General features: G+C 40.1%; 1 protein-coding gene across 1 annotated transcript in view; it reads right to left on the bottom strand.

Moving 5' to 3' along the window:
• LOC137422896 (MAPK regulated corepressor interacting protein 2) overlaps positions 1–14,563 on the bottom strand; it is a 52,348-nt gene extending 37,785 nt beyond the window's left edge. The window contains exons 1-2 of the mRNA XM_068109539.2: positions 14,378–14,563; positions 14,168–14,267 (exon numbers count right to left, since the gene is read on the bottom strand). Of these exons, the coding sequence (XP_067965640.1) occupies positions 14,168–14,267; positions 14,378–14,429 (152 nt within the window). The 5' untranslated portion in view covers positions 14,430–14,563. The remainder of the gene's footprint in view (positions 1–14,167; positions 14,268–14,377) is intronic.
• Positions 14,564–14,938: the final 375 nt, after the last annotated feature.

The following is a 14,938-nucleotide window of genomic DNA, read 5'->3' as shown; positions in this document are numbered from 1 at the left end:
ACCACAAACAAGCACCGGGAAATGCCAACCACAAACAAGCACCGGGAAATGCCAACCACAAACAAGCACAGAGAAATGCCAACCACAAACAAGCACAGAGAAATGCCAACCACAAACAAGCACAGAGAAATGCCAACCACAAACAAGCACAGAGAAATGCCAACCACAAACAAGCACAGAGAAATGCCAACCACAAACAAGCACAGAGAAATGCCAACCACAAACAAGCACAGAGAAATGCCAACCACAAACAAGCACAGAGAAATGCCAACCACAAACAAGCACAGAGAAATGCCAACCACAAACAAGCACCAGGAAATGCCAACCACAAACAAGCACCGGCAAATGCCAACCACAAACAAGCACCGGGAAATGCCAACCACAAACAAGCACCGGGAAATGCCAACCACAAACAAGCACAGAGAAATGCCAACCACAAACAAGCACAGAGAAATGCCAACCACAAACAAGCACAGAGAAATGCCAACCACAAACAAGCACAGAGAAATGCCAACCACAAACAAGCACAGAAAAATGCCAACCACAAACAAGCACCGGGAAATGCCAACCACAAACAAGCACCGGGAAATGCCAACCACAAACAAGCACCGGGAAATGCCAACCACAAACAAGCACAGAGAAATGCCAACCACAAACAAGCACAGAGAAATGCCAACCACAAACAAGCACAGAGAAATGCCAACCACAAACAAGCACAGAAAAATGCCAACCACAAACAAGCACCGGGAAATGCCAACCACAAACAAGCACCGGGAAATGCCAACCACAAACAAGCACCGGGAAATGCCAACCACAAACAAGCACAGAGAAATGCCAACCACAAACAAGCACAGAGAAATGCCAACCACAAACAAGCACAGAGAAATGCCAACCACAAACAAGCACAGAGAAATGCCAACCACAAACAAGCACAGAGAAATGCCAACCACAAACAAGCACAGAGAAATGCCAACCACAAACAAGCACAGAGAAATGCCAACCACAAACAAGCACAGAGAAATGCCAACCACAAACAAGCACAGAGAAATGCCAACCACAAACAAGCACAGAGAAATGCCAACCACAAACAAGCACAGAGAAATGCCAACCACAAACAAGCACAGAGAAATGCCAACCACAAACAAGCACAGAGAAATGCCAACCACAAACAAGCACAGAGAAATGCCAACCACAAACAAGCACAGAGAAATGCCAACCACAAACAAGCACAGAGAAATGCCAACCACAAACAAGCACAGAGAAATGCCAACCACAAACAAGCACAGAGAAATGCCAACCACAAACAGGCGTCGTTACTGAGGAACGGGCTTGTTTTAGCTGAGGATAATGACTGTACCTGAGTTGCTGTGTTGTCATGATTTACACCAATCATAATACAAACAATTACTTTGCACAAATGTATTTGTTGTGTTTGTGATATTACATTTTTATCGGCAATTTAGGTTGAAAAAATATATATAATTCAAAAAAGAACCCCTCAGCACATACATAGGGGAGGGGTAGGTGCAGACTGGAAGTTTGGGACGATTACACCTCACCACCACGTAATTCAAAACACCTCACCACCAAGTAATTCAAAACACCTCACCCCCATGTAATTTAAAACACCTCACCACCAAGTAATTTAAAACACCTCACCACCAAGTAATTTAAAACACCTCACCCCCATGTAATTTAAAACACCTCACCCCCATGTAATTTAAAACACCTCACCACCAAGTAATTTAAAACACCTCACCACCAAGTAATTCAAAACATCTCACCACCAAGTAATTTAAAACATCTCACCACCAAGTAATTTTAAACACCTCACCACCAAGTAATTTTAAACACCTCACCACCAAGTAATTTAAAACACCTCACCACCAAGTAATTTAAAACACCTCACTACCAAGTAATTTAAAACACCTCACCACCAAGTAATTTAAAACACCTCACTACCAAGTAATTTAAAACACCTCACCACCAAGTAATTTAAAACACCTCACTACCAAGTAATTTAAAACACCTCACTACCAAGTAATTTAAAACACCTCACCACCAAGTAATTTAAAACACCTCACTACCAAGTAATTTAAAACACCTCACCACCAAGTAATTTAAAACACCTCACTACCAAGTAATTTAAAACACCTCACCACCAAGTAATTTAAAACACCTCACTACCAAGTAATTTAAAACACCTCACCACCAAGTAATTTAAAACACCTCACTACCAAGTAATTTAAAACACCTCACCACCAAGTAATTTAAAACACCTCACTACCAAGTAATTTAAAACACCTCACCACCAAGTAATTTAAAACACCTCACTACCAAGTAATTTAAAACACCTCACCACCAAGTAATTTAAAACACCTCACCACCAAGTAATTTAAAACACCTCACCACCAAGTAATTTAAAACACCTCACCACCAAGTAATTTAAAACACCTCACCACCAAGTAATTTAGAACACCTCACCACCACGTAATTTAAAACACCTCACCACCAAGTAATTTAGAACACCTCACCACCACGTAATTTAAAACACCTCACCACCAAGTAATTTAAAACACCTCACTACCAAGTAATTTAAAACACCTCACCACCAAGTAATTTAGAACACCTCACCACCAAGTAATTTAAAACACCTCACCACCAAGTAATTTAAAACACCTCACCACCAAGTAATTTAAAACACCTCACTACCAAGTAATTTAAAACACCTCACCACCAAGTAATTTAGAACACCTCACCACCACGTAATTTAAAACACCTCACCACCAAGTAATTTAAAACACCTCACCACCAAGTAATTTAAAACACCTCACTACCAAGTAATTTAGAACACCTCACCACCACGTAATTTAAAACACCTCACCACCAAGTAATTTAAAACACCTCACCACCAAGTAATTTAAAACACCTCACCACCACGTAATTTAAAACATCTCACCACCAAGTAATTTAAAACACCTCACCACCAAGTAATTTAAAACACCTCACTACCAAGTAATTTAAAACACCTCACCACCAAGTAATTTAAAACACCTCACCACCAAGTAATTTAAAACACCTCACCACCAAGTAATTTAAAACACCTCACTACCAAGTAATTTAAAACACCTCACCACCAAGTAATTTAGAACACCTCACCACCACGTAATTTAAAACACCTCACCACCAAGTAATTTAAAACACCTCACCACCAAGTAATTTAAAACACCTCACCACCAAGTAATTTAGAACACCTCACCACCACGTAATTTAAAACACCTCACCACCAAGTAATTTAAAACACCTCACTACCAAGTAATTTAAAACACCTCACCACCAAGTAATTTAAAACACCTCACCCCCACGTAATTCAAAACACCTCACTACCAAGTAATTTAAAACACCTCACCACCAAGTAATTGAAAACACCTCACCACCAAGTAATTTAAAACACCTCACCCCCATGTAATTTAAAACACCTCACCACCACGTAATTCAAAACACCTCACTACCAAGTAATTTAAAACACCTCACCACCAAGTAATTGAAAACACCTCACCACCAAGTAATTGAAAACACCTCACCACCAAGTAATTTAAAACACCTCACCACCAAGTAATTGAAAACACCTCACCACCAAGTAATTGAAAACACCTCACCCCCATGTAATTGAAAACACCTCACCACCAAGTAATTGAAAACACCTCACCACCAAGTAATTGAAAACACCTCACCACCAAGTAATTGAAAACACCTCACCACCAAGTAATTGAAAACACCTCACCACCAAGTAATTGAAAACACCTCACCCCCATGTAATTGAAAACACCTCACCACCAAGTAATTGAAAACACCTCACCCCCATGTAATTGAAAACACCTCACCACCAAGTAATTGAAAACACCTCACCCCCATGTAATTGAAAACACCTCACCACCAAGTAATTGAAAACACATCACCACCAAGTAATTGAAAACACCTCACCCCCATGTAATTGAAAACACCTCACCACCAAGTAATTGAAAACACCTCACCCCCATGTAATTGAAAACACCTCACCCCCATGTAATTGAAAACACCTCACCACCAAGTAATTGAAAACACCTCACCACCAAGTAATTGAAAACACCTCACCCCCATGTAATTTAAAACACCTCACCACCAAGTAATTGAAAACACCTCACCACCAAGTAATTTAAAACACCTCACCCCCATGTAATTTAAAACACCTCACCCCCATGTAATTTAAAACACCTTACCACCAAGTAATTGAAAACACCTCACCACCAAGTAATTTAAAACACCTCACCCCCATGTAATTTAAAACACCTCACCCCCATGTAATTTAAAACACCTCACCACCAAGTAATTGAAAACACCTCACCACCAAGTAATTTAAAACACCTCACCACCAAGTAATTTAAAACACCTCACCACCAAGTAATTTAAAACACCTCACCACCAAGTAATTTAAAACACCTCACCACCAAGTAATTTAAAACACCTCACCACCAAGTAATTGAAAACACCTCACCCCCATGTAATTTAAAACACCTCACCCCCATGTAATTTAAAACACCTCACCCCCATGTAATTTAAAACACCTCACCCCCATGTAATTTAAAACACCTCACCACCAAGTAATTGAAAACACCTCACCCCCATGTAATTTAAAACACCTCACCACCAAGTAATTGAAAACACCTCACCCCCATGTAATTTAAAACACCTCACCACCAAGTAATTTAAAACACCTCACCACCAAGTAATTTAAAACACCTCACCCCCATGTAATTTAAAACACCTCACCACCACGAAATTCAAAACACCTCACCACCACGAAATTCAAAACACCTCACCACCACATAATTCAAAACACCTCACCACCACATAATTCAAAACACCTCACCACCACATAATTCAAAACACCTCACCACCACATAATTCAAAACACCTCACCACCACATAATTCAAAACACCTCACCACCACATAATTCAAAACACCTCACCACCACATAATTCAAAACACCTCACACCCATCTAATTTAAAACACCTCATCCCCACGTAATTTAAAACACCTCACCCCCACGAAATTCAAAACACCTCACCACCGAGTAATTCAAAACACCTCACCACCACGTGATTTTAAAACACCTCACCACCACATAATTCAAAACACCTCACCACCACATAATTCAAAATACCTCACCACCACGTGCATACCAGAAGTTTGGTACGGTTTCACTAAAGTTTGAGGGAATAGTTCAGTGACAAGACAACACAACACAGACACTGCACAGATATAGATTTTCAGTCACGTAAAAAAGTAAGTACACCCCATGTAAAGTTTTGACTTTTTCAACATATTTCACCATACAGGTATTTGATCTTCATTTCAACAATATTGATCGATAAAGGTGATATAATATAACAAATATCATGAAACATTTACATTTTGTAGTCCATTGTATAATTTAAATAAACATAAATGCAAATTTTGCATGTGGAAAAAGTAAGTACACCCTTGGCTCTAATAGGTGGTATTGCCCCCTTTGGCAGAAACAACCTCAAGTAGGCGTTTCTTATAACTCTCTACCATTCTCTGACATCAACTGGGAGAAATTTTTGTCCACTCCTCCATGCAGAATTCTTTCAGCTGTGCGATGTTTGAGGGGTTTCTTGCATGCACAGCTCGTTTCAAATCCCCCCACAACATCTCGATGGGATTTAGATCCGGGCTTTGAATTGGCCATTCCAGAACACTCCATTTCTTTCTTTTCAGCCATTCCTTGTTGGATTTACTGGTATGTTTCGGGTCATTGTCATGTTGCTAGGTCCACCTTCGGTTGAGCTTCAACTTTCCGACAGATGGCCTCACATTATCCTCAAGCACCCTCTGGTACAATGCAGAATTCATAGTGGATTCTATGATGGTGAGCTGCCCAGGCCCTGATGCAGCAAAGCTGCCCCAAACCATAATATTTCCACCCCCATGCTTTACAGTTGGTATCAGGTTCTTGTGGTCAAATGCTGTCTTTGGTTTTCGCCAAACATGTCTTCTGGTACTGTGGCCAAATAGCTTGACCTTTGACTCATCTGTCCAGAGCACATTGTTCCAGAAGTGCTGGTATTTGCCGACGTGTTCATTGGCAAACTTTAGTCTTGCCCTGATGTTCTTTCTGAACAGCAAAGGTTTCCTCCTGGCACACCTCCCATGTAGATCAAATTTGTGCAGCCTCTTTCTAATGGTAGACTCGTGCACTTTGACATCAACAGTGGCAAGAGCTACCTGTAGGTCCCGTGATGACATTCTGGGGTTCTTAGAGACTTCTTTCAGCATCTTGTGGCCTGCCCTGAACAAGTTGGCAGTTGTTTGGAATCTTCTCCACTTGTAGATGATCTTCCGGACAGTCGAATGATCGATTTCAAATTGTCTGGAGATCTTTTTAAATCCCTTCCCAGACTCGTAGGCATCTATAACCTTCTTTCTGAAGGCCTCAGAGAGCTCTTTTGATCTAGGCATGGTGATGCCGCACACTTCAACAACAAAGAGCAAACCAAACTAAATGTCTGAGGTTTAAATAAGACAGGTTCCTCCAAGATCCTCTCTGACGATGTTCTAATAATTTGCACCTGAGCTGGTGCACCTGATTCTAATTTTAGGTATTTGAAGTAGTGATAAATGTCGGGGTGTACTTACTTTTTCCACATGCGAAATTTGCATTTATGTTTATTTAAATTATACAATGGACTCCAAAATGTAAATGGTTCATATTTGTTATATTATATCACCTTTATCTATCAATATTGTTGAAATGAAGATCAAATAGCTGTATGGTGAAATATGTTGAAAAAGTCAAAACTTTACATGGGGTGTACTTACTTTTTTACGTGACTGTATATTGCAAAACCGGGTACCATTGCAAAATGTACATATATATATACATATACACATACATACATACATATATATACATATTCACAGAATATACAACATACTATAAGAGAGGGGCACATGTGTGTGTGTGTTGCCATTATTCTCAGAGATGGCTGATCGGATCTCCGTCAAACTTTCAGAAGTTCATGAATGAGTGTCAATGAATGGTTTTGGCAAAAAACCTTTTTTTAAATCTTTGAAAAAAAACGTTTTTTTTTTTTTTAAATCACTCTATCGTGCCCAAGCCTTTGGAGCCATGTGAACGGTAATATTAAATGATGTCCAAACCCATTCTTTTGTGGGTGTAGGGAAGTGTTTTAGGCCCCCACATAAAATAGAAAAAGAAAAATATGACTTCTTCAAAATGCAACAGGATTATGAAGGAATGAATCAGTGATTATGAATCAGAGCTTCTGGTACTGCGGATATCTCTTGTAGTCTGTGGATATCTCTTGTAATCAGTAGTCTGGTACACTTGACATATCTCATGCCTTCGATACGGTGTGCACCCCGCCCTGCTCACCAAACACTCCTCCTATGGTATCCATTGAAATCTCCTCGAATGGCTTGTGGACTTCCTCTCCGGTCACAGTCAACATGTGGCCCTGAATGGGTTTCTCTCATATCCCCTTCCTGTTCAGGCTGGAGTTCTTCAAGCCAGTGTTCTGGGCCCTGTGATTTTTCTGGTCTTCATTCGTCGCTTGGGCATGATAGAGTGATAAAAAAAAAACAAAAGATCTTTCTGACTATCTGGAAAATCCTCTCTATCTCTTTGCTGATGACTCCACTCTCTGCCACTCCATATCTCATCCCTCAGATCGGCAGAAAGGAGCCTCTTCACTCTCTGCAGACCTGGATAAAATCACAAACTGGTCAAACAAGTGGAATATGTCTTTCAATCCTGACAAATCTCACACTCTCACTATGTCTCTCCGAAAAGACAGTTTGGAAAACCCTCCCATCTACTTCTCAACAATCCACTTGAAGAAGTTCTGTCACTCAAGCTTTTGAGTCTCACTATCAGCCATGATCTTTCCTGAGAAAATCACATTTCCAAGCTGGCCTCCAAAGCCAGTCGCAGACTGGGCATCCTCTGTCATGTGAAGTCCTTCCTTGGCACCTCTGAGGTCCTCACAACATACAAAGCTTTCATCCGCAGCTTGATGGAATACTGCTCTCCCCTCTGGGCTGGTGCTCCTGCCTCACACCTAGCTCGGCTTCACGCTGTATAAACCAAAGCTTTCAGGATCATTTGGTATCTCCCACGATGAAACTGATTCTGAGGGCCTTTCACTCTCTCACCGCAGGCAGGTTTGGTGGTCTTTCTGTCTTCTTCCGACTCCTCTCTGGCCTAGCTCCCCCAGCTCTGTCTGTGCTGTATCCCCCAAATATTCCTGCAGGTCGCACAAGATCTGTCAGCAAGCCTCTTATTGTGAAACTGTCAAAATCAAGACTCTCTGCTCACCTTCACTCTTATTCCTCTTTTTCCCCCACCTCTGGAACAAACTCCCACACTCTCTTCAATCCCTCCGTCGTCCCTCACAACATACAAAGCTTTCATCCGCAGCTTGATGGAATACTGCTCTCCCCTCTGGGCTGGTGCTCCTGCCTCACATAGTACTTTTTATGTTTAGTCCCCCCCATTTTCGGTAGGCGTACGTGAAGCATGCTGGAAGTAGTGTCATGGCTTGGGATTGCATGGCTGCCTCTGGAACTGGCTCACTCATCTTTATTGATGATGTTTGTTTTTATGTGTTTTATGTGTTAGCTCTTACACGAGCCTCAACTTTGTATGCAAAAAAAAATTGGATTTGAGATCAAAAGATGAATATCCACCTCCTCCGTCGTGCGAAGTCCTTCCTCGGCACACCTGAGCTCCTCACCACATACAAGGCTTTCATCCGCAGCTCAATGGAATACTGTTCTCCCCTATGGGCCGGTGCTCCTGCCTCACACCTAGCTCGGCTTCACGCTGTTGAAACCAAAGCTTTCAGAATTATTGGAATCTCCCGTGATGAAGCTATCTCTGAGGGCCTTTCACTCACTCACCGCAGGCAGGTAGGTGGTCTTTCTGTCTTCTACCGACTCCTCTCCGGCCTTGCACCCCCAGCTCTCTCTGTGCTCTGTCCCCCAAATATTCCTACAGGTCGCACAAGATCTGCCAGCAACCCTCTGATGGTTAAACTGCCGAAATCTCGGCTCTCTGCTCACCTTCACTCTTTCATTCCTCTTTTCTCCCGCCTCTGGAACAAACTCCCTCACTCCCTTCAATCCCACTCCTCCCTCCAGGTCTTTAAAACAGCTGTTCACCACCATCTCTTATCTTCCCCCATCCAAAACCTTGATCTTTTCTACCCCCGCTAATTCACCCCAGATCCACGTTGTTTGAAATTCCAACTTCTTTCCTGGAAGTCCTGGCAGTGTCCATATGTTTTATACCTCTCCCACCGCCCCCTTCCCACGCCCCCCCCCCCCAAAGCCCTCGCCCTCTCTCAGATCTCTCGATGTCTCCATGTCTCTCGGTCCCTGCTCTCAAATGTTGTGTTTGTGTCCTTCCCCCTCTCTCCCCATCTTGTCTACCGCTCCCTATGTTATATGTTTTATGTGTCGGTTTGTCTTTCTGTGTGATTAATGTTCGCTCTTTAACGAGCCTCGATCTTGTATAGAAAGAAAAAAAAAAAAAAAAAAAAAAAAAAATCCCACTCCTCCCTCCAGGTCTTTAGAATAGCTGTTCACCACAATCTGTTATCTTCCCCCCATCCAACACCTTGATCTTTTCTACCCCCATTAATACACCCCAAATCTGCCTCTTTCATTCACCGACTCAATTCCTGAAATTCCTAGTAGTGTGAATTTGTTTTATACAGTGTACCCCTTCCCTCCCCTCCCCCCCCCCCCCCCCCAGCCCTCTCCCTTCTACAGATCTTCCGATGTTCCTGTTCTCCACTATTGTGCTTGTGTGCTTCCCTCTCTCTCCCCATCTTCTCTCCCCCTCCCTTTATTGTTTTATGTGTTCGTTTATGCTTTTTGTGTTTTGGGTGCTAATGTGTGTTTAATGTGCTAGCTCTCACACGAGCCTCAATCTTGTATACCAAAAAAAAAACAAAAAAGAAAAAAAAACAGGATTGGAATAGCTGTGGGCAACACCAGGTACCCTTGTAAGTGCTGACCTTTGACCCGATAAACTAATCAGTTGGTCCATGTATCATTGTACATACCAAATGTGACAGATCCTGTCGGCCTGTGTCCTGTTATTAAGTCGAACCTATCACAGACACATGGACAGACGGACGCAAAGCTGGCAAACATAATGCCTCCAGCGACTTCATCGGCTTTTTCTGGTCTTGATTATATAATCTGGTCTTGAAGAAAAGAAAAAAAAGTCAAATACCTGATTATATAATTATTAAATACACGATGTGATTTTATTGTGAAACAGCTGATATGACAATTAAACACCCAATATGATGTGGTAATTAAATACCCAATATTATATCATTTTTTAAAATCCGATATGATCGTTAAACACCCTGACATATGACCCTGACATAAACACCCTGACGTTAAACACCCTTGATTATGACATACCTGATATGACACGTTTATTAATTACCTGGTACGAATTGATTATGAAATACCCAATACGATTATTAAATACCCGATATTATATCATTTTAAAAAATACAATATGATCGTTAAACACCCGATGATTTGATTATGACAGACCTGATATGACACGTTTATTAATTACCAGGTACGACTTGATTATTAAATAACCAATATGATTATTAAATACCCAATATTATATCATTTTAAAAAACCCGATATGATCGTTAAACACCCGATTATTTGATTATGACATACCTGATATGACACGTTTATTAATTACCTGGTACGATTCGATTATGAAATACCCAATACGATTATTAAATACCCAATATTATATCATTTTAAAAAATACAATATGATCGTTAAACACCCGATGATTTGATTATGACAGACCTGATATGACACGTTTATTAATTACCAGGTACGACTTGATTATTAAATAACCAATATGATTATTAAATACCCAATATTATATCATTTAAAAAAACCCGATATGATCGTTAAACACCCGATTATTTGATTATGACATACCTGATATGACACGTTTATTAATTACCTGGTACGATTCGATTATGAAATACCCAATACGATTATGAAATACCCAATATTATATCATTTTTGAAAAATCCAATATGATCGTTAAACACCCGAAGATTTGATTATGACAGACCTGATATGACACGTTTATTAATTACCAGGTACGACATGATTATTAAATAACCAATATGATTATTAAATACCCAATATTATATCATTTTTAAAAACCCGATATGATCGTTAAACACCCGATTATTTGATTATGACATACCTGATATGACACGTTTATTAATTACCTGGTACAATTTGATTATGAAATACCCAATACGATTATTAAATACCCGATATATCATTTTTAAAAATCCAATATGATCGTTAAACACCCAATGATTTGATTATGACAGACCTGATATGACACGTTTATTAATTACCAGGTACGACTTGATTATTAAATACCCAATATTATATCATTTTTAAAAAACCCGATATGATCGTGAAACACCCAATGACACGATTATGAAATACCCGATATGATGTGATGTGATTATGAAATACCCAATATGATGCGATTATGAAATACCCAATATGATGTGATTATGAAATACCCCATATGATGTGATTATGAAATACCCGATATGATGTGATTAAGAAATACCCGATATGATGCGATTATGAAATACCCGATATGATGTGATTATGAAATACCCAATATGATGTGATTATGAAACACACAATATGATGTGATTTAGGAAATACCCGATATGATGTGATTATGAAATACCCGATATGATGCGATTATGAAATACCCGATATGATGTGATTATGAAACACACAATATGATGTGATTTAGGAAATACCCGATATGATGAGATTATGAAATACCCGATATGATGCGATTATGAAATACCCAATATGATGCGATTATGAAACACACAATATGATGTGATTTAGGAAATACCCGATATGATGTGATTATGAAATACCCGATATGATGTGCTTATTAAATACCAGATATGATGTGATTATGAAATACCCGATATGATGCGATTATGAAATACCCGATATGATGTGATTATGAAATACCCAATATGATGTGATTATGAAATACCCCATATGATGTGATTATGAAATACCCGATATGATGTGATTAAGAAATACCCGATATGATGCGATTATGAAATACCCGATATGATGTGATTATGAAATACCCGATATGATGCGATTATGAAACACCCAATATGATGTGATTTAGGAAATACCCGATATGATGCGATTTATGAAATACCCGATATGATGCGATTTATGAAATACCCGATATGATGCGATTATGAAATACCCGATATGATGCGATTATGTAATACCTGATATGATGTGATTATTAAATACCAGATATGATGTGATTATGAAATACCCGATAGGATGCGATTATGAAATACCCGATATGATGTGATTATGAAATACCCGATATGATGTGATTACGAAATACCCCATATGATGTGATTATGAAATACCCCATATGATGCGATTATGAAATACCCAATATGATGCGCTTATGAAATACCCAATATGATGCGATTATGAAATACCCGATATGATGCGCTTATGAAATACCCGATATGATGTGATTATGAAATACCCGATATGATGCGATTACTAAATACCCCATATGATGCGATTACGAAATACCCCATATGATGTGATTATGAAATACCCGATATGATGCGCTTATGAAATACCCAATATGATGTGATTATGAAATACCCAATATGATGCGATTATGAAATACCCAATATGATGCGCTTATGAAATACCCAATATGATGCGATTATGAAATACCCGATATGATGCGATTATGAAATACCCAATATGATGTGATTACGAAATACCCCATATGATGCGATTATGAAATACCCGATATGATGCGCTTATGAAATACCCAATATGATGTGATTATGAAATACCCCATATGATGTGATTATGAAATACCCGATATGCTGTGATTAAGAAATACCCGATATGATGTGATTATGAAATACCCGATATGATGTGATTATGAAATACCCAATATGATGTGATTATGAAACACACAATATGATGTGATTTAGGAAATACCCGATATGATGTGATTATGAAATACCCGATATGATGGGATTATGAAATACCCGATATGATGCGATTATGAAATACCCCATGTGATTATGAAATACCCGATATGAGGTGATTATGAAATACCTGATATGATGCGATTATGAAATACCAGATATGATGTGATTATGAAATACCCCATGTGATGTGATTATGAAATACCCGATATGATGTAATTATGAAATACCCGATATGACGCGATTATGAAACACCCGATATGACGCGATTATTAAATACCTGATATGACGTGATTGTTAAATACCTGATATTACGTGATTATTAAATGCCTGATATGACGCGATTATTAAATACCTGATATGCTGCGATTATTAAATACCTGATATGCCATGATTATTAAATACCTGATATGACGCGATTATTAAATGCCTGATATGACGCGATTATTAAATACCCGATATGCCATGATTATTAAATACCCGATATGCCATGATTATTAAATACCTGATATGACGAGATTATTAAATACCCGATATGCCATGATTATTAAATACCTGATATGACGAGATTATTAAATACCCGATATGCCGTGATTATTAAATACACTATCATATCATTGCTAATAATGTGATGATATGATACAGTATATATATATACTGTATCATATGATCATTAAAAACCCGATGACATGATTACGAAACACCTGATGTGACATGGATTTTGACATTTCGTATACACGCGTCATGATACGATTTTACAAAACTTGAGGGAATTCACGGAAACCGAATAAATATTAACCGTCACATCGATGTTTTCTAAGAGTTCTTTGGGATTGCCGTTTCACCCACAAAATCACCCCTATGCTGTTAGTGTTTAATGGAGGCATCCACGAGCCTTGCTGAGGCAAGACCTCTAGCGCACAAGGTCATGCACCATTGCCGGCTCCCGTGCGTTACCGGCGCTACCTATGAAGCACGTACCTTGCGATCACGCCGGACTGCACGTCGCCTCTCTTCGATGCGCTCAACGAATCGATCCCACCCAAGGGCAACTGCTTGGTGTCTACCTGCTGGCACGGACCTGCGCACCATGACACGGACGCATGTGCACGGAAATCTCACTCTCAGCGCGTGACCGTCACCTTTCCCGCACCCATCAGCCCGCACCGAAACCCACGCGCCAATACGCACCTCTCAGTCTGTGAGTGACCAATTTGTTCGGCCCTCTAGCGATGGTGTACATCGCCTTGGGGGACCAGCGTCTGCGGACAGTCTTTCCGGCCACGCGTCCTTGGACCGAGTTCCGCGAGCGCGACCCTCGCGTCACGTGTTCCGCAGCAATAGCAGCGCCTCCACGTGGGCGCGATCTGATTGGTCCGATTCGGGGGTGGGGCTCTCAAAGGGACGGGGAACATCATTATAAATTGGATTTGTCACTGAGGAAGTTGTTTATTTCGTTCGTCCGAACAAACGATTATCGACGGCTATTTCATCCGAGCTTCTGCACTCATCAAATCTTGTTCTTTTTTCCCGAGGTCCTCGAAATCCCATGTGCTTCGCACTTGCGATTATCGCCTCCAGCCACGACTCGTGATATGGTGGTGTAATGGGCGGCAGCATAATGAGTGGTCTACGTTTCAGATCGGTTTCACGATATTTCCCCCATCTTCTTCTTCAGTTGTTTAAGCGGACTGGATTTATACGTGTTTTGAATGTGACCTCCAAAAGTCCAGACTCAGTCCAGGCAGAAAT

This window comes from Myxine glutinosa, chromosome 3, assembly GCF_964187855.1.
Source record: "Myxine glutinosa chromosome 3, kmMyxGlut1.1, whole genome shotgun sequence".
Taxonomy (NCBI): Eukaryota; Metazoa; Chordata; class Myxini; order Myxiniformes; family Myxinidae; genus Myxine; species Myxine glutinosa.
This window is presented reverse-complemented; position numbering and strand designations above follow the sequence as displayed.